Source organism: Pieris brassicae, chromosome 4, assembly GCF_905147105.1.
Source record: "Pieris brassicae chromosome 4, ilPieBrab1.1, whole genome shotgun sequence".
NCBI classification, from domain to species: domain Eukaryota; kingdom Metazoa; phylum Arthropoda; class Insecta; order Lepidoptera; family Pieridae; genus Pieris; species Pieris brassicae.
In genome coordinates, this window is record NC_059668.1 from 4816790 (window position 1) to 4840932 (window position 24143).

General features: G+C 32.2%; 1 protein-coding gene across 2 annotated transcripts; it reads right to left on the reverse strand.

The window, feature by feature from the left end:
* Positions 1-2187: 2187 nt before the first annotated feature.
* LOC123708222 (serine/threonine-protein kinase ATR) lies at positions 2188-22973 on the reverse strand. 2 transcript variants are annotated; one of them, XM_045658813.1, is made up of 27 exons: positions 22897-22973; positions 22624-22798; positions 22421-22546; positions 20949-22347; positions 20296-20844; positions 18680-20141; positions 18142-18344; positions 16677-17213; positions 16423-16526; positions 15796-15986; positions 15080-15219; positions 14697-14855; positions 13160-13386; positions 12765-12918; positions 12050-12160; positions 11775-11941; positions 11099-11228; positions 10241-10404; positions 9757-9913; positions 9020-9259; positions 8111-8348; positions 6927-7172; positions 5770-5926; positions 5123-5187; positions 4326-4509; positions 3599-3782; positions 2188-2347 (listed from the first exon to the last, which is right to left on the reverse strand). In XM_045658813.1, the coding sequence occupies exons 2-27, from the start codon at positions 22758-22760 to the stop codon at positions 2219-2221; spliced, it is 7560 nt and encodes a 2519-aa protein (XP_045514769.1). In that variant the 5' UTR covers positions 22761-22798; positions 22897-22973; the 3' UTR covers positions 2188-2218. The 2 variants fall into 2 exon arrangements, with proteins under 2 accessions (XP_045514769.1, XP_045514767.1); XM_045658811.1 differs by having other exon boundaries at positions 22624-22918.
* Between the last annotated feature and the right edge of the window lie 1170 nt (positions 22974-24143).

Genomic DNA, 24143 nt, shown 5'->3' on the forward strand with positions numbered 1-24143 from the left:
TTATAATTAATATAAGAGTAAACTATTATAGTAAATTATATGCAAATAATTTTATTCGCCTACAGTCGAGAGCAAGAAACCGAAGATACATAAATTTTAATGTAATATTTGATTCAAATTTTTTGTCAAAATGTAACATAAGCTTTAAAAAGCATGATCAGAATATTAAAACTCAATATGAGCGTCACAAGAGTCGTTACCCATTTTGCGGTTTGGAGCACGTTGTGTGGAGCGTAGGGAACGCGAAAACTGCAATATTTCACGCTCTATGGAAATTAAATGTCGCACGTGTTCATTTAAAAAGGTTCTTTATTAAAATATTATTTCGAACTATGCCAGGAACTTTTCTCGCATGATTTAAAGTTATACATAATATAATTATCTTTGTTATGTACGAATTAGGTAAATATTATATTAAGTATACCTATACTCTTGTTGAACCATGTTACATTTTATGAGTAATGGAAACAAAGATAGAATACTTAGTTGAAATAAATATTTTACATTGATTGTACAAGCCATTACTTTTAAACACTATATTACTTACTTTATGTTCTATTACCCCTAAATGGAGATGCAAAGGGCTTTCTAAGTGAGTCTTCATGGCGTTGAGCCTCGTATTTCACCTTGCTCCAAGTCTTTCTGACAGTCTTTGCCTCATCTGCAACTGTACGACGACAGTTTTGCTTGGGACGGCCATGTTATCGCTTTCCTTGCGGGTTCCAATCGAGCACATGCTTGAGGATTTAATTGGTATCTTTTCGGAGTGTATATTCTATGAATTTCCACTTGCATCGCTTGATCTGCTGGCTAATCGGTCAGATACCCAGAAAACTTCAAGACAGCGAAGAAGACTTGGAGCCGGTACGAGATGTCGTTGGTGACCTTCCACGTTTCACACGCGTCAACTTCCGTGACTGCCAGATAGGCCGAAGTTGTGCGAAAGTTTTCTAAGGCCTTGGCAATGCGTGATTTAATGTTTTCTTCTATACGGTCAGCTTCAGACACGACACTTCCGAGGTAAACAAATTTATGAATGCGTTAAATTCTCTGCACCCATCCGCAATTTGGTGCGGTTTTCAACTCCAGCACGCATTCCATTGGTTTTCCGAATGTTAATTTAGCCCCGCATAACCCGCTTTGCCGTCCAGGTCTTCCAACTCGGATTGCATAACGCGGTAATCAGCATAATCCAAATCGTCTAAGACGTTGGTGAATCCACACTCTATTCCGCGGCACTTGTTCGATGTGTGTGATGCATAATCCTGTCGAGAACAACCAGGATTAGAAATGACGAGAGTCGACAGTCTTATCGAACGCCCATGTGCACTTGAGTATCGTCTGAAACATCGCCGTCGTGAGTCAGTCTACAGGCACAATTATACGAAGCCCTATGTTCCAGTGCTCTGGAAGCGTCTCGCTGATCCAGGTTTTTTCAATCTAAGGTGTCAGCGTGACAACAGTGGCAGCTATGTCCACTTTTAAAATGTCGCAGTTAAGACCCATTGCTTTTTCAAGAGCCATTACTGCTTTCGCTACATACATATATATATATTACATTAATAAAAAAGGTTATTCTTCCTTTACTCATATTGCAATAGCTGCGGCACTCGTGAAATTCTTTAGATAAGTAAAATATAACAATGTTTTAGTACAGATCTAGTTTTTGAGTTTTGTTTGTTATGTAAGCCTTCAAAAAATAATTTGATCAGACTTTTATACCCTCAAATCATCACAGGTCAACCCGATAAGTTGGGGGACGTAGAGTAGGATGTGCCATTCGTATTATATTTATGAAAAACTAGCGAAGTTTGTTTCTTAATATTATTTTATTTTCCAGAATAAAAACCTTTAAGCACTAAATAAAACATTTTTGGTCATCCTCGGAGTTCAACGAATAAATTAAAAAAAAAACTCGAATTGGTCCAGCCCTCTTGGAGTTTTGCGCTTAGCAACATGTTTTTCGATTTATTTGTTAATTTATGGCCAGTTCGGTATATTTACAAATATTTGATATTTAAATGTATCCATGAGATACATATTCATATAAAAATTATAACGTTAAACTGGTTTTTTGTGGTTTAAACTAGTTCGAACTGGTTCAACCAGTATGGGGATCATATAAGGAGTAAGGTATATTAAAAATAAAAATAAAATATAAATATTTTATTTATCACTTTGTGCGTTTATTAAATTATTGTATCCCCTAAAGAAATGTTCATAAAAATGGTCCCCATCCGATATACATTTGACACAGGTTATGTACACTCGTAGCTTCAACTATGAGATGTTCCACTTGACCTTCTGCAGACAGGGATAGAGATAACTGCTTATTCTTCGTTTTAACCTGAAATATTATGAGGAATGATTAAAAACTGACAATTACATATAATTTTTGAAGTTCATATACATATACATAATAATTGTTAAAAATTCAATCACTAGATTAGAGTCTTTTATATAACTTTATTCGTTAATATTCTAATTATGAAATGAAATTAAGACTTTTATTGGCATATTTTATTTACATACTTCTTTAAGAAAATTAAAAAAATAAATTAAAGCATTCATCTCCTACAAAACAATGCTTTAGAGTAGAGTTTTGCTGAGTATTTACAACGAAATTGATATTTCCAAATATTCAAAACTTGTATCATTTATGAAACGTAAATCACAAGGATATAAAGGGAAGAAAGCCAAGACATTTTCCAATGAACACTTAAATAAATTTTTAAATGAAGCGCCCGTTAAATTATATCTTTAAACGTTAAGAAGTATTGATTAATTAGATAGATAAATAAAAGTTAAATTGAATATATTAGTTACTTAACGCCATCTCAATAAATTATGGCTTTATACATAAATATTTACTGGCTTCATATTACTTAAGCACTTATAATATTGTTACAGATTTCACTAATATTTGGAATAATGGGTGCCTGCCGAAGACAGAAATTATATAACATTAATGTTTTCGAATCATCAATTTCAGTTAAAATCTGGAACACAAAATACAAAATCTTATTATCCAATTCGATACTCAATTCCATAGAAAATAATAAAAATTAAATTAATATAAACATTCCATTGTAAACAAATAGCTTTTATAGCGCCTCCCAGCCGCTCAGGTTCAGTTTCATAATTGCAATATTCAAAATGTGAATTATTATAATAAATAATTTGTTTATTTTATATTGCATTTTATTTAGCTGTGTAGCTACCTATAGCCATGAGATTAAATCAAGTAGTGTATGCAGCTGCATATAATTAGGTATTAAAACACTCGTATAATCTTATTTGAGTACAACACTCATGTTTTAATATTATATGACAGTTGCATACCATTTTTCAATATTGCATAACTTTTATTAGTTTACTACTATAGTCTTTTCAGAAAAAAAATTGTCATAATATATTGATGCCTTTAGAAATTGGTGTTTCATAGGTATAGTATGAGGTCCGAATTCTTTAGACTGATAGTGATACAAAATTCAACAGTCATACCTTTAACTCGGCCAGGTTATTTTTGTATGCCCGTCTATATCTTGTGAAAAGGATATTTACATGAACTCATTAAGCTTTCAATTTCTGTACTTACCATGCCATTGAGTCTTTGTTTTATATGTCTTAAATGATGTAAGGCTTGTTCGTTCGTCCTTTCAGCGCAGTCAAGACGCGCTCGACCCCACGATACCAAGGGATCATATACGAACGGACCAATCACTGACATCAACGCGGCTGTCTGTTCTCGTAACGCACGCATTACAGCTTCACAGCTTTTTCTGAAGAAAAAAAATTGGTTTTAAGTTTTTATTCTCATGGTTTTATGTACACAAAATTTTGGGTAATTTCGTCATGCATTTAATGGTTATAAACATTGTAGCTATCATTACTATACCAGGAAATGTACTTTTTATAGTTTATGAGGCCTTAAATAAACAAATTACACGAATTTTTTTCGAACTGTTTCTTCGTGTAGCCCGTTAATTTCAACAAGTGCTTTATATATGTATATAAAGATTCATTGAGAGTGTTCGTTTACGCTACCTATTGATCTAACACTAGCTTTTAACAATAAATATATTAAAAGTAATAATATCTTCAAGCAAAAATATATTCCGCTTCCTATCAAGCACTTTAAAAAAATGTAGAAAAAAATAAATAAGATAATTATGTCGATCTTTAAACATAATTTAAATTAGAAGTTTTATACATACATCTAGAACCTACCAAACACGAACGTCATCAACGTTTAAAAATCTCACCCTGTATGAAACCTCTATTTCTTACTAAAGACTTCCAAACTTCTATTAGTCAAAACTTACCTAAACATCCCCTCGTGCTTTAGTGGTCCCATAGCAGCCTCCATATTATGCGTGAGACGAAAAGGCACTCTCTCGGGCCATTCAAAAGCCTCGCCCTTATTAAAGAGACAGTTAAAGTCTACATGAACTGTATCACCGTTGGTTGAGTCAAAAGATATATTCTCGCCGTGTCGGTCGCCAAGTCCTGAATTTTTAACAAATTATTGCATACGTAAATAGTATACGGTCTTTTTAATAATATTCTTTTTTATTTTTTAAGCATTTAAAAAAAAATCTGAGCTAAGCTAAGTCAAGCTTGGCTCAGGTCAAGATAAAACGTATTAGGTTACAATATATAAATGCGACTGTTAAGAGCAAACAATTCTTGACGTAGTGTCGTAGTACTCGTAACTGATGTCATATAGTAGCGCAAAAAATTTAATAACAAATTTTAATTGGTGCAATTGTGGAATGATTATAACTTTAAGCTTCCTTAAGTTAGCACACCATAATAAATGAAAAAACTAAGAAAAAAAATCATACATAGCTCTTAATCTCGGGTGAGTAATTGTACCAATATCTGTATTTATAAATGTTTGTAGAAGACTATTAAACTGCGGGGAGTAATTTTATGAATTCAAAAGAACGAAGACTGTTCACAATAATGGTTGCCTGAAAGCGATAAGGCCGCCAGTTGCCCTCTTTTATTTAATTATGTTAACTTTTTATATTATGTACAACGAAATGTTAATAAATAAATAATACTATGAAAATCGAGACGAAGTTCGATAAACTCAATTAAACCACAAGTGACTTACCCAAAATATACCCCACCATTGACATTACAGCTGTAGTTCTGATGTATGCCGATCGCGCTTGGTACCTAGTGAATTGAAATTGGTTTTAAATAATTTTAAAAAACTTCAATCCAAATACACTTCATTCGAATTTGAAGACGTAAATCACTAAAAAATATACCAATAGTCCGGAAATCTTAAACACTCAAAAATTTCGTAAACATATTAAGACTGTTTTTTTATGTATAAGGTAACGAAGTGTATATTAATATGAATACATTAAATATAGCAGATAGGTTAATTGAATATTAAATGTCTCAAACCGTTTAGCAAATTCACGCATTTGAAAATTAAGAGCGCAACAATTTCATAGCGATAAAATAAATTTTTAATATAGGAAATAATAATAATAGGCGTTCAAGTATTACGTAACGAATTTAGGGGGAGGGGGGGAGCCTCTTGTAAAACGTTACGATGCGGGGCGGGGATTGAATTACGCGTTAATGTTAATATTATTTTCCACTTTCCAGGACCTTACACCACATAATGGTAAGTTTGTTACGTTTAATGGGGGGGGGTCAAGAATCTCCAAAAATTGCGTGACGTAATACTTGAACGCTACCTAAGCCATAACTGAACTGTACAAAAATATACTTTAAAAGACTCACCATCCATACGGATCGGCGAAGACCCTCCTAAACCACTCCTGGAACAGCGGTGGATGTCTAAGAAGCAGCTGCTGCTCGAATATACGCCGTTTCTTGTCTACTGGATCTTTGTTGAGGCACATCATTTCTTTTAGCTCGCGGTTGCTTGTATGGATACCTAAAGTAGAAAGTAATAAGACAATATTAAACAGATGAAATAGCTGTTGTATATGTTTGTGACGAATTACGGCATGAATGTTACATTATACCTGAATAACGGATATATTTATTTAATATAGTGAGAATGTCCAACCGTACGAAGTCAGGCTACTTAATGCATATAAACTATATAAGGACTTAGGGTCCTTCAAGAAAAGAGCGTACAAATTCTTAAAAGGCCGGCACCGCACTCGCGAGCCCTCTGGCATTGAGTGTCCGTGGGCGGTGGTATCACTTAACATCAGGTGATCCTCCTGCCCGTTTGCCACCTATTTTATTTAAAAAATCTAGGCCGTTAATACTAAAATGCTATCTACGCAAAACTTAACTGTAAGCCTGAATCTCTTGTCTTTCCAAACTAAGTTTTTTTTGTAACCGACTTAAAAACCTAAGGAGGAGCATTTTAATTAAACGTGTATTTTTACGTTATATTTTTTCAATAAAAAAAATGGTAGTTATAGCTAATAATATAGTTAATAATATTTTAATCCAGCTGTCATCTCGGGATGATTTAATTTTTTAAAACTATAACAATGATTGAAAGAAAACACCTTTTAACCGAATTGAAGCTATGTATTATTATTATAAACTTATAATAATTTACATAATTTTACACCTTTTGTCTTCAGTCACCGTGACCACGCACGCTGTAAAGCACGCGAAACGTCGGAAAAATTTAAAATTATGTAAATAATTATAACTTTATAATAATAATACATAGCTTCAATCCGGTTAAAGGGTGTTTTCTTTCAATGTGTAAAAGCTATTTTAACAAAAGACAATACTATATAACAATGATCAGAAAACAACTCCCGATAATAATGTAGCGATATTTGGACCGTATCAAGTGTATAATTTATCTTAAAGATGTCTTCTAATAAATTATTTCAAACAATTTACAAGCAAATATCGTTATGGTACGAAAGGAAATATTGATAAATTTTCTCAGTTTTACCAACCTTTTTGTTTATAAATATGTATAAGCACCGGCCTTAAGCCCACGAGGTTAGGGACCCACTCGATAAGGCCACATTCCTCATTCAGGGGTAAAACACTGTAGGTTCGAATATAAAGCCGTCTACGTCTGGTTTCGGGCGCATCTTGCAGGAACCTGTTCACGACCGCATTGAATTCCATCAGACGGAAGTCTTTTCGAAGATCGTCTCGAGGTTTCAACATTATTATGTACGATTTACCATCTGAACCTGTAAATAATTAAAGTACATGGTAAAAATAATGTAGATTTAAAAAATACACTTCGAATGATATCTGAAAATATATCTTCTAGATTATTTGGTAAGGAATTAATAAGGTAAGGTTAAGGAAGCAAAAAAGGTTTTTTTTTATACTTTATAAAATATTCCAGTATACTTTAGGTTAAGGAAGCAAAAAAGGTTTTTTTTTTATACTTTATAAAATATTCCAGTATACTTTAGGTTTAGGGCGTTTCACATAACAAAGTAGAGACCCATAGACAACCGTGCCCCGTAAATCTTGACTGGAAAGTCTTAATTTTTCAGATGAATATATAGACTTACAATATGGCTATCTATTGGTAAAATAATTATCAAAATCGGTTAAGTAGATTACCACCTACAACCTCACAAACTTTATATATATACCAATGGCGTAACCTTTTCTAAGGCTCAGATATCTGTATCTGTTCCGTGATCATTTATAAAAATCAAGTAGGTAATCAAACTTCTGTATCAGACACACGCCGTCAACTTTTTGGGTCTAAGGCACACACTATGTTTTCCTTCACGCGAGTGTTTAATGCGGACATAGACAGTCCTTTTGTGCACAGCAGGGCATCGAACCAAATACCCCAGGAATAACACGCACGCTAAAGCGACTATGCCAACACTGCTCTATCAAACCTTTTTTTTAAAACGACTGTTTATGTTTTTTTATGTAATAGAGGGCAAGCAATTGGAATTTTACCTATTCGAGGTTGAAAATACCTTAATGACAATAATTATAACATTTTATTTACATCACAATAACAAAAAAAATTAATTAAATAAATTAAGAGAGAGCATATAAATGGGAGGTCTTGCTGCTAAAAATGGTAATATAGGAAAGAAATATAATGAAGTTGGAAATGTCTAGAAATGTACTAACTAATTTGTACTATACAAACCTTTTAATGTGACTTTCCTCGGCTTTTGTAAAGACGGCAATATCTGTATTTGCTCCTCTATACCTGCGATATAGACAGGTGGCGCCGCGGGTATATTAAAATCTATGCGTTCCTGTCTAGCCGCCTTTGATGGCAAAACTATTTTACAAAACTCCTGGAACGGCATCATTATATGGCTGAAGTTATCTCTGGCTAGAAGACGCGGAAGAGTTTGCACTAGAGATGATACTCTGGTTGTCTGAAAATAATTTTTAAAAATATGTTAGCTATATGAATAAAAATTATTTTATTTTTATCATGAATCCTTGTTTAAATGATGTGTCACAAAATATAATTTATTTTATGTTAAAGTATATTTTGTCAAAATATACTTATATTTTCTGAAGTATATTTCGTCAAAATATACTTTAATTCGCTGAAGTATATTTTGTTAAAATATGTTAATGTAAGAATATTATAAATAAAATAAAACAATTTTGTTAATCACTTGCAAACGCCGTTTTTATATGAAAGCATATATTTAACTAGATTCTAACTTTAGACGTTTTCCTGATATTTTTCTCCTAATGTGACCTTTTGTGTCTTGTGTGTTTTGGATATAAAACATGCTGATTTCTGCATGTTTTCATTCATAGTACTAGTAAGTTTATATAATAACAGCCTTGACTCGAACACACGACCTCAAGAGCTTGAGAGAAAATTCACTTTCACATCACATCTCGCACTATCGCCAAAGGAAATTGTATGAGAATCACACAAGCTCAAACTTTGTCACTAGCCCATTTTCTATATAATTTCGTTAGACAGTATCACTGCGCCAAGCGGGTTACGCTTTGTTTGTCTCAAGTCCCAAGCCTGAAACGTGGCTAGCCGCTGGTCCAAAATTGATGTTTTTTTAGATATACTTACCGATCCACTTTCCGCAATAGGTTTATTGCAGAGTTCTATCAATTTCTCAGCCAATTGTGTGAAGTCAGACACGAGTTTCAACATATGCGGTTCCTTGAGTCTCGGGTCAGCAAACACGTCAGCACATCGCTTTATACGTTGAGGGTAGCTGGACTTCACTACACAGAGCATCATCCATAATGTATGTTGAGGGTAGGCCATTATCAGTTTCACAATTATTGCTTTTAGTTGAAGGTACACCTAAAATAAAAAAAATATTCTTAATAGGAAATCATTAAATTTAACCGTTCCCAACAGATTTAGTAGGAATTCGAAATTATCAAGTCTATTATAAACAATAAAACTATTTTGTTATCAGCAATGAGAGAGAAAGAGACGGAGGTCACGTTATCTGGTTTAGATAATTTTTAACGGAAGGAAGTGTTGATAGAGAACTGTCGTAGGATTTGAGATCACGGCACTAAATTACCCATTTTATTATGTTACTTGTATAATATTATAGTTTGACAGTATATAATTTTTAACGGTTCTCTTTGCGCAGACCTATGCCATATACTTATGTTCTCAAACAATGAGTAACAAAAGCGATAATCATTATTGGTTTAGAAGTCGGGATCTTTTTTATACCTTTCAACCAAGTGCCTGAGAAATAAATATCTCTGTGGTATACATAGATAATTTATATTGAGGTAGATAATCTAAAGTACACAATTTTCATTTAATAGTAAAAAAATTACCTCTTTAACTGGATGACATATCCTGGACAGAATTTGCGAGAAGGCAGTCAAGTAAAGGTATATTGGTAGTCTTTCAGAATAAGTTTTGATGATTTCTGTCATTTGCGCAAGCACCGAGTGGATACTTGTATCTGATGACGTCACTTCCACATCCAACCTATAATTTAAAGCTTTTTACTTTCATTTGAATTTTAATATTTCAAGAAATGTGCGGTAAAAAAGTTAATTCGGAATAATTGAAGTTTTTTTACTAATAATTTGTCGCCTGTCATTAGATGCGCAATGTACTAGGTTTTTAAACTAAAACTCATGCGCACAATAAAGCTAATGGTTGTGACAAAAGTGTTAATAAGCTCCCCGCGTTAGAGGGTGATGTTCCGGATAATTAAACTATGTTTAAAAAATATTAATAAGAATATTTTTTTAAGTAAAAGTAATTTTCTGTTTTGTACTACTTTAATGGTAAAACTTCAAGTTCTCATACCATATTGACAGCATCCTAGGCATGCTCTGGTACAAATATTTATGTCCATATTGTAAAGCTTTCCCATAACTGTTTAAGGCATAAATACGTCTAGTCCACATGGCACCATTATCGCTTGCTACTTCAGAACTACTCACTTTCTCGTAATATGAACCTAAACATACCTGAAAACATTATTAATTCAATTATTCAGTATGTTTATAAAACGATTTATACAGTCTGTGCTGAAAGAGATCTATCGATACATGAAATGGCATGTTTGTATTGGGAAAGAAATTCAGGAGAATAATAAGAAAATGATATAAGATGATAGGCAAATTAGAAATAATTTGTTTTAACGCAAACAATATTTCCTACAAGAGTAACAACATCAAAAAGTAAATAACCGTTACTAAGGTCACATATACAAAAGAGGTAACAACGTATTTTTACTTAAACATTAAGGAAGCTGCAGCGCTTATTGTGTTGAAAAAATTTTACTTTATTACAGTTCGACATTCCTTAAAATTCTATTAGTGGGCATAACGGCCGGTTAAATAGTAAATTTTAGGAAACATGTATATTATCAACATAAGTTAAAAACTATTTAAAAAAATATATGTATAACTTGTTTTAATATTTGATTTCGACGGCTTGATAGTAATCTACCTTCATATTGGCCACTAAAGTAAAATATTGGTTTCTCGTGAATAACATACATAACATAGACACAACATTTTTTTTTTATAAAAAGGTTTAATTGTGTAATGCATTTGTGCTGTACAATAGCGCCTGTGTTGATACGTTAAGGAGTAATTGCAAAATAATTTTTCAATGATCTATGGCTTTCTCTGTATTATATAAGAAATAAAAACTCACAAGACTTTTCTCCCATTGCTTGAAAACATCAACTGCTTCCTTGTAGTATCCAATGTTAACGTCAACGTCCACATTCGTTGTTTCATCATTGTATTTCGCGATCAGTAACTTTGCTTTAGCACATATTTTTCTGAAAAGCATTATTAATAAAGAATAAGAAATGAGTCTTGTCTTTGAGGTAAGTCCGGCTATACCTATATTTTTTACGTATACGAGCACATTTAACATTTGTACGTATTTATTTCCTTAATCATACAGTTAAGGAAACACAGGCAGCGGCAGGCACATCACACAGTTATCTATAATTATCACGAAACAGATATAGATATCTGGGGCCTCGGCCCATCATTAGGTCTCGACCTAAAAGGTAATTTCTGTGGCGCTACAACGTTTTATGTCTGGGTCTCAGATGTCAGCCCAGCTTGTGTGATGTGTTCTATACTTTACACATGCCGTCGGTTTTTGGGTCTAAAGCATGCCGGTTTCTTCACGATTTTATCTTGTAAACGAATGTTAAATGCGAACTAGGGCAGTCCAGTGGTACAATGATACTTTGGTGTACAGCTGAAGCCAACTAGGCCAATACTGCTCGTAATACAGCAAACATAACCATGAACGTTAAACAAAAGAACAAACCATAGTTTTATTAATAAAACAAAGTAAAATAAACTCCTACCTTTGTTCCTGGCTAAGATTTTCAAGTTGCGGATAGGCATCATCTAGCCCACGTCGTAAGGTGGTAAATGCCTGCTCCTGTTGTCCTCTAGCCCAGTACATTTTGGATTTTTCAATAAACAACTGTTCTGGTTGATATTCCTCTGCGTTTAATATGTACATGTATGCCTGAAAATATTTGCAATTTATCGGATATTGAATACAGGTAATGAGAGAATACGCGAAAGACGAATCGCTGAAATAAATAATCTTAAAAAAAAATCCTGTTAAATTTACCTGTTGAAAAATACCGGCTTTCCTTGCATGTTTTGCGCTTTGAAGCCACAAGTCACCGATGCAAGATCGGAGTTTACTTGATGTCATCGGGTGAGTTGGTTCCAGTAACTCCTAAGAATAAAAATATACAGTTCAGTGCTGCATAGATCTTAAGACAATTTCGTCTTGAGCGGTGACAAATATGTCAAACTTACTTAGACGTTATAGATTTATTATTTGAATATTCCGTTTAATAACAATACAAATAAAAATAATAATAACAGGTCACACTAAAAGTAGAATCACTTGAAGCTAGAATAGGAATAAAATTTTAAAATGTTCCTGTTTTGTATTTGATGAACAGGCAAAAAATTGAAGACGTATAAAGCTTTAGGATTTAGAAACCTTAAATTTTTCATTAAGAATTTCTTTACTATTTTGGAAAGTATTGAATATATAATATACGTATAATTACAGTGAAGAATAAAAATCCATTTTAATATATATATCTATTATTAATATATATTGCTACACGGCACGTGTACCTGGGAAGTTACAGATCTCGCTACATAGAAAGCCTAGGATTATGTAATCTAAGTGTATAGCATTATTCTTATTAGAAATAACGTCAAAAACTTGTTAGTGTCAAACAAATGTATAAAACCTTTCGAATATACATAGATAAATAGATAAAAAATAATTTTATAAGAATAATAATAAAATATTCCTTTAATACCTGTGTCTGTTGCAATAGTATTCTTCTTATACGTAATAAGGGCTCCACAGTTCTCACATCAGATTGTACTACAGACAACCTCTGCCTCCATTCGTCGAGTAAACTACTAATTAATTCATCACCATAATTTTCACCGTCTTGGATATTTTTGAGGCTAAAATGTATTTATTTAAACATAAATTTAACTTTTAAGACATCTTGTATCTCGACACTTGGCACAGGCGTCAATAACAGCTTCCTACTGTCGCGCTGTATACCTATCACCTTAACATTGTGAATCTTTGATTCTAAAGTAATTATTAAAGTATTATTGTAATGAAGGTTGACTCTTGATGGACGGAGAAATTGTGACCAATGTGTGTTCTACCGTTGCATAAATTTAAAAAAAAAATTACCCTTTCAGAGCTTCCTCGGCATGTCCGGCTTCTGATATGATATGTAAACCTAAAACACTTTGATAACCACTACGTAACGCACTTTCTCCGCGAGTTTCCGCATCCATTTGTGATAGAAGCCTGTTCCTTGCGTCTGCGCATGATACTTTGAAATAATCCTCTTCTTGCTTACGATACGACAGTAGAATTCGGCCCATTAACAGACCCCAGTTTTCACGCGATGATGGCTGCAAAAAATTATTTACCTATAATATCTCTTGAGAGAGAATTTCAATTTGTTTGTGTGATAATTTAGCACCTTGATTTCGAAACCGTTATTAAACAAAATTACTAAATTTTACAGGAGAACGAATTTACGATTTTTGCATCATGATTTATGTCTTTATAAAAAAGTAAGTAGCCTATCAGAGATATTTTTGAGATTATTTGTTAAATAGTCGGTTCCTTTTTGAGGTGTATAAGGTGTTATATAATTCAATATTTTCTATGATGACATATTTATAGTAACACTTTTGAAATCATTAATTATTCAATTATGTAAAGTTTGATTAAAAACAATGTTACGATATTCAAAATAAAATTCTAGCTATTAAAAGGACTATTATAATTTTTTAAAAGATATTTTATGCACAGGTCAATTAAACAAAAAATCTAAATATTAAATTCAACTAAAAATGTTATTCCCCTGGCATTAATATCGTATAAAAATAAACTTGTGTCTAAACTAAAAAACACACTTTAACAAATATATATAAGTAAATAATTTACATTAATGTCAAAATTTGCCGTACCTAAACATATACAAATAGTTACAATTTTTTATAAACTTTTAAGTCAATTCCGTAAATGCTAGGTGGCGACTTGTGTTGTAACGGTTTCGCTAATAATTATGTTTTAAATGTCAGTTTAGTAACGTTTAAATTTAGCGCCATCTACCAAAATACTGGGAAGTTAAATAGACATCAGATTCCTTCTGTTGATTTTGACAATTTAAACAAAATGGCATTGATAACTATATTTAGTAAAATCGTTTAGTACGGCTTCGAAATAAAGGTGCGATTTAAGATTTTTTTTTAAAAATATGGAATTATTAAATTTATTTAGTTTTTACATATAAAATAGTTGGACCTTAATCGTTATCGTGGCTTGATGTTTTGATATACAGTGTATAGCGTAATGAGTGGATAAAAACGTTTAAATATGTCAACTATTTCAAAATATTCAAAATTTTTATGATTCCAAAAATTACATCCTTTGCGTCTGTTTATGGTGGCAAGACTAAAAAAAGACTCCTAATGAAGGAGACTTTTCAATTTGTTTTTTGGATAGTATTTCTGTTAACTATGATTTTTGGATCGTATGCAAAGTTGATTTTAAACTGAGATCTAACTAAAATTTGAAATTTTGCCTAAGTTAAGCCTAACGAGGCGTAAAATAATATTGTGACCAGAGTGATTCATTACGCCACATCCTGTACAGTTGAGACTCATTTTTTAATGTCAAAAAGCTACACAAGCTCTCTCATAAGTCCACTTACCACTGATTTAGAGACTAATTCATCCAGTTGTTCAAATCTTCCCAGTCTCCATAGGGGTTCAGCAGATAATTCCATCATAGTGTCATCTACTTCTTGTTCACTTAATAGTCGATAAGCTGTAAATGGCTGGTCTAGGCCTAAGTAACAGTCGATCATACCCTAAAAATATAATTATGTGATGTTTAACAAACCCATCATCCAAATAGTCTATAGTAATACAAGTATGACCAAGAAATAACCAGGAATTCCCGACCTTTAGCCTGGATATATATACTATACTTTAATCGGAACGTAAGAGAACCATGATCAAAATATACAAACAGTCTTCAAAAATAATAGTCACATAAAGAGATTATAATTAAAATATATGTACTTAAAATTACCTGAAGACTATGTCTGTCCAGCTGTCCCTCCTGCGCAAGACGCTCGTAGCAAAGCGCCGCGTCTTGCAACCGTCCTGTCACTACCTGCGCTAGTATCAACTCCTTCAAGGATGGTTCTGATCGCTTTATCGTTAAAATTCCTGAAAATATTTGGTCCTTCGATACAGATTTCAAGCAATTCATCTAAATATTAGCTTGTTTGATGCAATACACAAACATAAGAATTTCGATTGAAAAATTACTAACATGAATAATTTAAAAACTTAAATTTTACCACACAATTGTATCAGTAACATAATATTGCATAGTAGTCACGGACTGAAGTCAATTTTTGTACTAGACAACAATATATAAAATATCATTATACTTTTATATATACTCAGCGGCTGTGGCCTCCATACAAATAAACAATGTTAAATAAATGATAAGTGACAAAATAACTCCTGGAATCATTTATTTATTTATTAAAAAGTTTTTTTAATTGATAAAAGTTTATTAACGCTCGGCACACTGATACATTTGTTAAAGAACCACAATATATAATTTTTAATGAGACAAGCAGTTATAGGAACATCCTAAGACTAGTAGCTTCAGAACTTAGGACAGTTCTGCGAAACGGTCGAAACAAAAACGAAATGATTGGGGAATCTACAAGACACTTAATACCGAAGAAGCTTTTTGAAGTTTAAATCAGATCGTTTTTATAAATGCCTTACCAGCAACAGAGTCCGGCTCATCCAACAATGCATATATTTCAGCCAGAAATGGTAACTGACTCTGGATCCTTTGTTTATCACCATCCATGTATAACTCGAGGTACTGTAGAGCTCTTTCCAACTCTCCACATGCGAAATTTCCTCTAGCTATTGCTAATTTATCAAATTTTTCCATAAACTTTTGTATTGCTCTATAAAAAAGTGTACACACGTAAGAAGTGAAACTTCTTTATGAACTTATTATTCAAAAAATGATCTACTATATGCAACTTTACAGAAATTGGTTAAAGAAAATACAATTAGATAAAGTTTAACACAAGGCTTTTATTATCATAGACATGAATATAAATGATACAATTATTTCATTTTACCTTAATACTACTAAGATTGTTACAAAATTTCATTAATTGTAATATAATGATTACTATCATTGTAATAGTTATTATATATTTTGGTTATTAATGGCTTCGAATCAAGAATGGTAGGGACAAGAAAAAGCTGGCACGTAACGGGAAAATGTGACGCGTAACCCAAAAATGTGACGCGATAAAGAAGTTTCGCTTCAAAAAGTATAATCAAACATATTAGTTTTTTTTAAACTAGGCTTATGAAGACAAAGTTACTTACTTATAATTCTCGTTCTCTTGAGGACGCTGCTTAGTATGCATCCACTCAAGAAGCCATCTATTTAAGAAATCTAGAAGCGTGTAGACAGTCTTGCTACATTTTCCCTGAAATACACTTACACATAAACTTCATACTATAACTAGGGTAACATCACTGTCTGAGTCCTGCAAACAAAATTATCGGGCTCGGCCGCATGATGGCAAAAATCCGAGAAACAGGAGAAACGTACAAATGATTGCTATAATTCTTATTACCTGGTTGCCTTCCTCCGCCTGTATTGAATTAATATTAGGCGTCATTCGTATATGACGTATCATTTTATACTTAGATCGTTCAGATGTAATTGCGACGTCATTTTCATAATTTTCCGCGCACGTATTTATGACCGCTAACATTTCCTCTTGGATATACTGAACGTTATTCTTCGACATCACGGCATGTAACAGTGCGTAGGGTAGAAACAAAAACAGAGTTCTGACGTCACGCCGCATGCTTGGATGTACCGTTCGAAGTAACTCCCTTATATTATCCGATTCTATGAGAGGTATTAACTGTCCCGACCAATTATGCGACCATTCTAAAAAGGTAGTAGCATACACGGACCCAAATAGTGGATGAGCCTTTTTTGGCTGAGACGGATAGGCCAGTGTGTATCTGGAGCTGAGTAAAGGGAACATTATTTGATGCATATTCTCGGGGAAACTATCCCACACGTCTTTTTTGGACCCTGTCGGTGAAATGTCGTAGATTTTCAGAATTTCTTGTATGGTCAGAGCGTAGCAGTCCATGTTCTGAAATTTTTATGAAGCATACTTAAGTTTTGATAAAATTTCATGCTGAACTAGTTTCAATGTAAGTTTATACCTAGGTACATAATCATTTAATGGTATGAACAATAACCAAATTAAAATAAATATTTATGTATGGTTATATCTATTAGTAACATAGCAAGCTAACTCAAACTAAAAATAACTTTACTTATGTAGTTAACCAAATACACTTATGAACGTCAACAGAAAATATGTTTAATTGATTCTAAATTTACATTTACTTCCAGTTCGCAAGTAAAAGGCATAGAGCGGACAAGAAGAACTCTCCGCCACTATTTTTAATCGCCATGTTTTGAGTCATATAAACAGTTTATAAGCAATTATATACGCCCTGTATACTTTCGATTAATGTCCCAAGACTATGGGACATAAATCGAAAGTACATTATATATCGTAGAGAGGATATTTTGCTGAATGAAGACTTTATTTAAAATAACAACCCTTATTTTTGAGTTATTCGTTTTAGTGACTCGTAGGGTTTTTTTTTGGACCAAATACGATTATTGAAATTTTGAGTAAATTATTTTACGCTGTATGTTCTTTAAAAATACTATGTATCTTAAGAAAAAATCTTATTTTTTATCCATTCTCTTGATCGGCATTAAAACAACAACATTTGTTTTTTCCCCAATTGAGTCGGTTCGATTCCCAGAAGAGACAAATAATTTTTATAAAATCATTGCATACTTTCATCATGTAAGTCTTCTTTCAGCAAAATATCCTTACGAAATTTGAGGTACTTTCCCTTGATGTCCCATAGTCTTAGCACGCTCTGTATATTTCGCAAGACCAATTCAATACTTAAATACTTCGTACGTTTATACGTTCGTACTATAAATACCTTTATGTTAAATAACAATACCTAACTATAAAAATGAACCACACTTACCATAGTATCCTTCTCATACTGAAAAGCTCTAGTCAATTCAATCAGCGCGGTTGCAGCAAAACAATTATCATTAATAGAAAAAGCAAATGGTGAGCGATCTGGTTGTACGTATTGTCTCGGTAGATGACCGGCTTCTATGGCTCCCAATTGACCCAAACATGACCCACTTGAAGCACTTACTTCGGTATTGGGGTCTTTGCAACCTGTATAATATAATTTCTATTTGATACAACAATCAAAAATATATATGATAGGCAACAATTATTGTCGATTAAAATTACGAGAGTTTCTTTTAATTAAAGGAACTTGCATCGAACCCATTTTTATACTTGTTTCACTGACAGTTGTTAAACTAAGTAAAAAATAGAAATATTAATTATTTAATAAACCCAAATTTCTAACTATAACCCTCGCATAAAAATAGCTTATAAGAAGAAACCCCTTGTTTTAAAACACCATGAATTATATATACTTGCAATACAAAATATAATTTCCTTACTTGCGAACTATCTTTACGTAGTTATCACAAAATACTCACCAACTAAGAGACAGTCGATAAGTTCTACGATAACAGGATCAATGTTTTTTCCACCAAATATAGCCTTGTGCAACTCTTTTCTATTACATTTCAACAGTTTATTCAAACGAGAAAATGAATACGCCTTTATGCTCGGAATATCTTGATTTAAATGCTGCAAATACCATTTTATTTTATCCAAGAAACCGTCAGGCTGAGTTCGCCTTACATGTCTTTTAATTACGCTCTTAACTCTCTCAGATATTTTCGCATCGTCGACAAAAAATAGTTCAGATATATAGGAACTCAATAAGTTTTCATTGTTTAGAATGAGATATTGAAAAATTTTATTGATCTCTTGCGGCGCGTACTGAATTTGTTGTAATAAGGAAACTGCAAGATTGGGCAACAGAGGTCCTAATGAAATGGTATCAATGTTATGAATGAAAGCGCTCCATGCTTCCGCTAGAATCTTTGGGAACTCTTTTACGAGAGGCAAAGCGGATCTCAAAGTAGCGAGCACTTTATATCTCAGCGGCGTCAGATATTTTACTCCCATTAACTGCATTATGTCTGGAAAACTTTTCAAAGCTTTCCTCTTCACTGACAATGCTACCTTTGCGTTCACTAATTTATGATCAAAGTATGCTAACACTCCAAGAAATTTAGGGTTTAAAAAATCTGCTATTTGAGTTGTACTCATTGATAAACTTCCTTGAGGAGTGGATACATCCGGATCGTGGCATGATAAATATCTACACGCATTTAACACTTTTTCTGGATTGCAACAATATTGTAACAGGAACTCAGTTAGTATGATCCTAAAATGTCTTTTAATCAAATTTAAAATCGACATTTTGGTCAACTTCTCAATAATATCGTAACATTTTTTGGAAACATCTTTATTTTCTGTCAAATAGACATGTACATATATATGCGGAAATCTTTCAATAAGGAAATCTGATACCGAACATTGGACCAAAGACGCGATCTCTTCTATCATAAAGGGAACTTCCTTTATAGTAATGCAGTAAGGCATCAAATATGGCAGAAAGTGGTGAACATCCTTGGAGATAAAGTCTCTATAGCCTACAAATCCAAAGGCTCTTACGACCTTAAGCAGTGCTACTGCGAAATCTTTGCCATTATTGAGGCTGCAATCGACGAAGAGTCGGCAATAGTCCTTTTTATATCTTTGGTATGTTTGGTTAGGGGTGTACCCTTGGAATTCACAAATATCCCTGAGATAAACGACGGCTTTAGGGGCAAGAGAACACTGCGGCTGCATAATAAAGTAAACTAAAAGTTTAGTGGCTGGCAAAATCACTTTACCATTCCGACATAAACCAAGAGCTTTAATACAATCTAAGGTTTCGGTCTGCAGGTTATAATCATTTGTTTCCAAACTCTCTTGAGTGGATTTAAGTAGTAAGTTTATACAAATATTAAATACAGTTTCTTTTGTTGGTGAATCTTCATTTACCTAAAAATTAAATATTTTCTTGGGATTTCAAAATATTTTATAACAATCACATTTTTCGTAAGTTCACTATAAATACAATCGGTAAGTCAAAAGGTTTTTTTTTTTTACTTTAGATAAAGGTTAAGATAAAAATATACAATACAAATTGACTTACATCTGTACACTGAAGGAAAGGTTTCAAAGCTTTCAAAATATATTTAGTGTTTTGCTGATTTAAAACAGCAGTAGAAACTCCATAATCAAATACATAATAATGTTTGCTGATTGCTCCAATTGTAGCCCAAAATTCAGATATATCTAAATCTGAATATTGTTGATAACTCAAAAACTTTCCAAACAAGTTCTTAAGACCATTTGTTGATGAAATATTTGTCAGTGTTGAAGCATTTGTTTCTAAGCAATACTGTCTATATTTATTTTTGATTGTTTTTGAATAATTGTTTATAGAATTTTCATCTTTATGGCATTCATGACATACAATAGAAACATCCCATTTTTCATCCAACACATACCCAATAGCGTCATTTGTTTTAATTACACTATATGTACTGAGAGACATACATACTAACATAGGTAATTTACTGGCTATAGTATTTTGTAAATCTTTGTCTTTTTGAAGAAACGCAGGCATAAAAATATCACTTATCGCTTTGCTTGTTGATATAACTTTGTTACTCAAAAGTAAGGGTACTAATTGTATCACCTGAAAAAATACAAAAATTATCTATAAAACATAACAGAGGAACAATCCAGATCAGCGTGATAGTATTTAACACTTTTATGGTTAATGAAAATTAAAAAAATCACCTGCAATCTTGTGGATTTACTTTTCAACAGCGAGCTATAGAAGGTGACTATCAAATTGTTCCACGCATCTGTAACTTTACCCATTAATACTAATTTATTGATCAACAAATATTTAATTACCACAGCCTTAACTTGGTCACTGAGTGAAAAATTCTGCTCGGAGAAGTGTTCATGGCGTTGTAGACATATTATTTGGAAAATTACAGCAACCTCTTCCTTTGTTACTCTCTCAGTTAATAAATTTATGCCAAGCATCACTTCCATTATTAATTGAATAGTATCAAGATCCTCCAGGGAAATACTTCTGTTCTTTATCTTTTTCAAGAATGTTGTCCACACACATCTTTTAATGTCTCTATTTAAAAACTCAATTTCTTTGAATGTTTGTTTTTTATATGCACTATGAACATATTTCAATAATCTTAATGCAATTCTACATCTTTGTAAATGATGTGTGGTTATAAATTCATCATGTAAATCTTCACACAACTTTACTGATTTTATAACTTCTACTATTTCATTATAAAACCAGTTTTCTGCTAGCACAGCCTGGTTTGTTTCATCAGATAAAGTGTCTAATATGCTTTTTGCATAATATTTTTGTAAATTTTCAATTTCACACTCATCTCGGTTTTGTATTTTCAGTATATCTTTAGGAAATTCTACAACGCTGCTTAGAGATAAGCAAAATAATTTCAAGTCTCTACTAAATAATTTGCTATTTGTTTCATTTAGAACTATTGTACAAATATTTAATATTATGTCTAGGTTTCTCTTATCAGGGTGGTGGTATATAATTTTCAACAACTTAAGAAGTAATAAATTTAAATCACTGAGGTACCTATCATTCATTTCTCCTTTTTCATATAAAACAGCAAGAGATTGAACAAATGTTTCTATTAAATGCAAAAAATCAAATTGTACACTTTCATAATCTAAATGAAAATCTATTATAGATACACTTTTTATGTTAGATATAAGTTCAACAAAAAACTGAAAACATACTATTTTAATATCAATACTGAAATTTTCCAACATATTTAAAGCTAAATGAAATATGTTTTTATTCACCACATTTGTTTCATATATCAGGGTGGGAGGGATGCTTTCCGATAACAGTTTTAGAACTATGTCTATTAAGTTCTTACATGTTTCAATATTTTTGATGCAGACATATATTGGCTCCAAGTTAAGGTTCACTTGTGGAATATTAACATTTTCAGGTGTAAAGTTTTTAAGTGTTACTTCAGTCTTGTCTTTAGGAAATTCCTTATAGAACTGTGTTAGTTTTTGCAGTATTGAATAATATTCTTCATGAAACTTATTAAAAAATGATGCTCTATTCATACATAACACAGTTAATACTTTTAACTGGGCATCTTTACTTGCAGAGTGAATTCTGTAACAAAATTTTTAGTTATTTATAGTAATATTATAGAAAATTGCTACAATAATACCCAAATTTTTCTGACCTTTGCAGTTCAGGTACAGAACACACAAAGAATAGTCTTCCCAACAACCATGTATTGAAGGCAGAATAATAAACTTCTAGGCACTTAGAACAACCGGGACGGGGTACTAGTACTTCCGAACGGTCTCTGGAATGAAAAAAATTGTGGGATAGAATAACAAATCAGATCAAATTAATAATAGCTCAGTCACCATTTAAACTTACCCAGATAGTTTTAATATTGATGTTAACAATCGATCCAGGCCATCTTCTGCATGATCTAAGTTATTAAACAAGACCATTGTGGGTACATTAAACATTTGCCAAACTGCAAAAGTTCTATCTTGGTTTTCCTCTTCCATGGCATTTAATTTCACAATTTACCGTATTATTGTATAGACTACAAAGAGTATATACTCATATTATTAAAGAATAAGGTAAGACAAAACAGTTCGAAATTTAACTTCTGTACTTTGTAAACATATAATATTAACTTACTTATCAGTCAACTGTGTTTATAGGTTTCAAATAATAAATCATTAATTACATTATAATTTATAACTCATCTTTTCGCGGGAATCTACTTTTTTTTGCCCATAGGGCAGACTAAAGCTTTTCGACCATATCATATCCTATATAATTTTTTTTTATCATAATTGGTTATAGGATTATGGACTTATTCCTTTAATTTTTCGGATAGTAAGACGAACTTTGAAATCAGATTTTTTATTTAACTCAGATCACAATCCATTTATTGCAATTTATTTCAACTTACAATGCAATGTAGATAGGTTTTTCTTGAGCGTTCAATAAAATTACGATCTATGTATCGATATTGTTAGTTACAAATGTGACCTGTTCTTGTTTTATATAATATATTTTTGGTGTTTGTATATTATTAAAACGAATAAAAATCACCTGGGCTCAAGCCCCAGATCGGCACGGCGGATCGAATTTGGAAATCATATCCTAATATCCAATTAATAAGATTTTTATTGCTATGTGAAGTAATGGACTAATGAGAAGTTTTTATTCATATTTTGATTTAAATTTATGTTAATTTGATAAAATAAATATTGATAAATGTAGAGTATAATGTAAGTTTTTTAGTGAATTAAATCAAGATATGAGACAATAATCAAGTTTTAGTAAAACAGTATACATAAATTGGTCCATTACGTCACTATATTCAATTCACAATTGATGTAATTCTAAATCTGTGTCGTTATTACTATATAATTTAAACAGAAATCTAATAGTCAAAGAGGACAGGGCGTTTTCGCCCTAAGCAAAAAAGCTGACTATGCCCATATACTAATTCTTATCTCAAGTCACAAGAGCTCTCAAATTTTATACCGAAAAAGTCCTTTGCCTTTCCCATTAGAGATAAATTAATATCATCATCATTTTACAGAAAAACAAAACGATTTGACAATCGAGTTTTGTTATAAAAAATGGCTGCCTGTCACTAACTAAAATTGTCCGTTCGGTATTGCTATATAGAAACTAAATTCAATGATTTCTTTTGTATTTCCGTCGCCGATAGCCATTATTACAACCAATCAATTCTCGAAAAAGCTTCTTGAGAAAACTTAGCTTATATTTTTTGATAAGACATACAAAGAGAAGACAGCTCTAAAATTAGTTGCATAAACGATGGATTTAAAAAACATTGAATTAATCTTTACCAATAGGTAGTAGCAACAAACTATCATCATCATCATCATTCATCATTCGAAATAAAC

Coding starts and splice junctions, on each gene's coding strand:
- LOC123708222 (XM_045658813.1), bottom strand. CDS start 22,760: ATGGAAGAGGAAAACCAAGATAGAACTTTTGCAGTTTGGCAAATGTTT. Junction 20,845..20,948: donor GTAAATCCACAAGATTGCAG/GTGATTTTTTTA, acceptor GTATTTTTTCAG/GTGATACAATTAGTACCCTT. Junction 8,349..9,019: donor CTATTGCGGAAAGTGGATCG/GTAAGTATATCT, acceptor AATTATTTTCAG/ACAACCAGAGTATCATCTCT.